Consider the following 3,275-nt stretch of genomic DNA (forward strand, 5'->3'; position numbering starts at 1 on the left):
ATGATCCCAAGTGCTGGAGTGCATCAAGTCCTGCAGGGTGAAGCCACCTTCAGGAGTATCTCTGGAGGATAAGGAGATCATCACAGTGGACCAGTGAAGACCTATTGGGATAGGACAGGCGGACCACTGAACCTTCCACAGCCACATCCTGCAGAGATGCTCAGAAGTCTCTCACCCCATAGTGGTGACATCCCAGTTGTGTCCATTCGAGCAACAGCTCCAGGATGATGCTGAACTTCTCTCTGCATCAAGGGTTTGGGTCTCCCTCTGCTTTGCTACTCATTGAAGATGGCGTTGAGCTGAGGACCAGCTACATGGTGTGGGTAGGACTCATAGCTCATGTCTATGGGGATCTCGTAGCGGGGCAGCGTGTTTTGGAAGTGGGAGGCATGTCCGTGGGCTCCAGCCAGGCTGACTGAGGGGTAGTGGGCCATGAAGGTGTAGGATTTATCCAGGTCTGGGGACCCATCTTGCTTCAAGGAGAAGTTCCCACTGATGCTCAGGGGTGGTGTCAGGGGACCCTCGTAGGGGGGAGTGGTGCAGTCAGAGGGATGGTTTCCAAAGGAAGCATCCACCAAGCTCTTGAAGGTGGGGGGCTTTAAATGCAGCAGATGGGTTTCCATGGTCCCATAAGGTGGGCTTGGGAGCCCCGGGGACTGGTAGCTGAAGGAGTGGCTGGATATGGCCGATTCACACACCGGGGACTTCTCCTCATGCTTGTCCAGGAACAAGGTCTGTGGTCCCAGCTGCAGGCACCCGGCCACCAGGTTACTGGTGGGCTGGGACAAGCCCTTGCAGAGCATCTCCACGAAGCTCTTCCCTTCAGGAGTCTGCCCCGTCTCGAGCACCTCAGACAGAGCCCAGATGTAGTTCCTTGCCAGCCTCAGGGTCTCAATCTTGGACAGCTTCTGGGTCTTGGAGTAACAGGGCATCACCCTCCTCAGGTTGTCAAGAGCATCGTTGAGGCCGTGCATCCGTGTGCGCTCCCGGGCATTGGCCTTCACCCGCCGGGCCCTGATCGGCTTGGTCATCTTCTTCTTCTTTGGTCCCCTCCTCTTCGGCTTTTCCCCATCATCTTCTTCCTCCTCTTCCTCCTCAATGCTGTCATGCTCTTCGTTCAAGCCAGACATCAATGCGAAGGGACCTTGCCTGCTGTCCTCTGCCTTCAGCTCGTCTTTGGAGCCCAGTGCTTCATCCATCCAGGGTTGGGTGCTCACAAGCTCTGCCATCTCTTTGGGCTTGGCGTAAGTCTTGGTCATCTCCGATCTCTGCAATGGAAGGACAAGGAGATGTTAAGGAATTGAAGCAGAAGAGTCACCCAATGTGTTGGGGGCATTAGGGACTGAGCTGAGAATCATCTTCCAGAGACATCAACTCCTTTCTGTCCACTAACGGTACCTATAGAACCTATTTATCCATCATCTACCTATTTATCCACCTACAGTAACTTCTGGTTAACACTTTGGGGAGCCACTGAAGCCACCCCTGGGGCCCAGCAGCTCTTTTCCAGCGCTCAGGGATTCCAACAACTTAATTTTGGGGCTATTCCCATTCCCAAATCCCTTCCCTCATGGCTTCAACCCTGATTATCACATTATAGGTTGCAACAGGGCGATGGGAAGCCTCTGGAGATGCTCTTGCCCCAGCTCATTTGGTTGACCCTTCGCTTTGCTCCGCTGTAAGGAGCAGTCACACCACACAAACCAGCTTTGGATTCATGATGATGAGCCCCCAAATCCTGTCATCATGCCTGACTCATTTAATAAAGCTTAACATCTAAGCAGCTTTGCTGAAAGTGCTGCCCAAGCCCTGGCTCCGTGGCCCCTGTCCACTCCATGTGGAAAATCCTGCTTCTAATACGCGGGATGGGGCTTGAGGCTGGATTAGGGTGCTAATTGCTGCTCACAGCCAATGTATTCCCAGAGGACCAGGGAGCCCCAGCCGATGGAGCAATAGGGGTCTGGGAGATGCTGGTGGGTGAAGGTGGTGAAGGACCATCTTTGGGATGGATGGAGAGGGTCCAAATTCCTTCTGGGATCCCCAGAGCTTTACATGGTGAGAGCAGCCCTGAAAAGGCTGCGGATCCGCTCCAAGGCAGCCTGAGGAGCACGTTCATTCCATCCTTGAGGATGGATCCCAAAGGATCCCAGAGGATCCATCCCCAAGCATCCCTTCCTGCAGCTCCCATCCCATCCCATCCCATCCATCTGGGCGCAGAATCCACCCCAGAAGCATATCACTGGGTTCAGGTCTCAGCTCAAGAGCCGAGCCCAGTGTCGTCCCCATTCCCATCACCTCACAGCGCGGTATTCCCATGGAGCTTCAGAAGGTTTTCTTTCTGGAAATCCAGTTTGAATTTTTAGAGGGGTTGTTCCTTTTCTCTAGAATATTGATGTTTTAAAAAGGTGGGAAAAGTGGACAAAGAGGGAATTGCCTGATGGAGTCACTCCGGGAGTTTCCCAACTAGGAAGTTTTGGAAGTGGGAAGGGGAAGCTTTTCCGTCCCCGTTACTTTGGATCTTTCATGGAATCACGGAATGGTTTGGGTTGGAAGGGACCATAAAGATCATCCAGTCCCACTCCCCTGCATCCCACCTCATCCAAAAGAACCACAAGAAACCCATGGCAGGAAAAAGCCCGTTGTGGCCAAAACCCTTCCTTTTCAGGTAGGGATGGCTCAGCCCATCTCACACCAGATGCTTCCCCTTTGTGTCCCAAGCTCCCATCCCAAAACAAGTGGGTTCAATTCCTTCTCCTTTCCTGTAGGACCAGGAACTGTTTCAACCCTCCAGTGGTTTCTTTCCAAGGGTCTTGATCCCCCAAAGGAGGACAGTTGGTTCAGGACAAAGCCCTGCACAGCCCCACGTATGAAGACCTTGACCCTGGATAGAGCCACCCAAAGCAGAAGCAGCACAGAGGGATGAGGAGGAGGGTGCAGGGAAGATGCACAAGAGCCAGGAACCAAATGGACAGCTGGGGCTGGGAATTCATCCTGGAGACGGGCAGGACGGACAAGGAGACCATGGAAATTAGGATTTACTTGAGTCCTCCGCACTGTATCCTGCCTGGGAATGCAGCAGGATGTGGCTCGGCTGGAGGGGACCCGGTGGGCTCTGGCTGAGTGCTGGCTGCTTCCCGGAGGATGCCTCCATGGGGATGGGGATGTGCTTGAGGAGCTGCCCCATCGGGAGAGGAGGAACAAAAGTCGGGGGCTGGGGCAGGTCCTTCATCACCTCCATCCCCTCCATCACCTCCATCCCCTTCATCACCTCCATC

General features: G+C 54.0%; 1 protein-coding gene across 1 annotated transcript; it reads right to left on the bottom strand.

Annotated features, from left to right (window-relative positions):
• Positions 1-275: 275 nt before the first annotated feature.
• Positions 276-1,259, bottom strand: NEUROD4 (neuronal differentiation 4). Its single transcript, XM_010014442.1, has one exon. The coding sequence runs from the start codon at positions 1,257-1,259 to the stop codon at positions 276-278; it is 984 nt and encodes a 327-aa protein (XP_010012744.1).
• Positions 1,260-3,275: the final 2,016 nt, after the last annotated feature.

This window comes from Nestor notabilis, unplaced genomic scaffold, assembly GCF_000696875.1.
Source record: "Nestor notabilis isolate BGI_N333 unplaced genomic scaffold, ASM69687v1 scaffold20685, whole genome shotgun sequence".
Lineage (NCBI taxonomy): Eukaryota > Metazoa > Chordata > Aves > Psittaciformes > Psittacidae > Nestor > Nestor notabilis.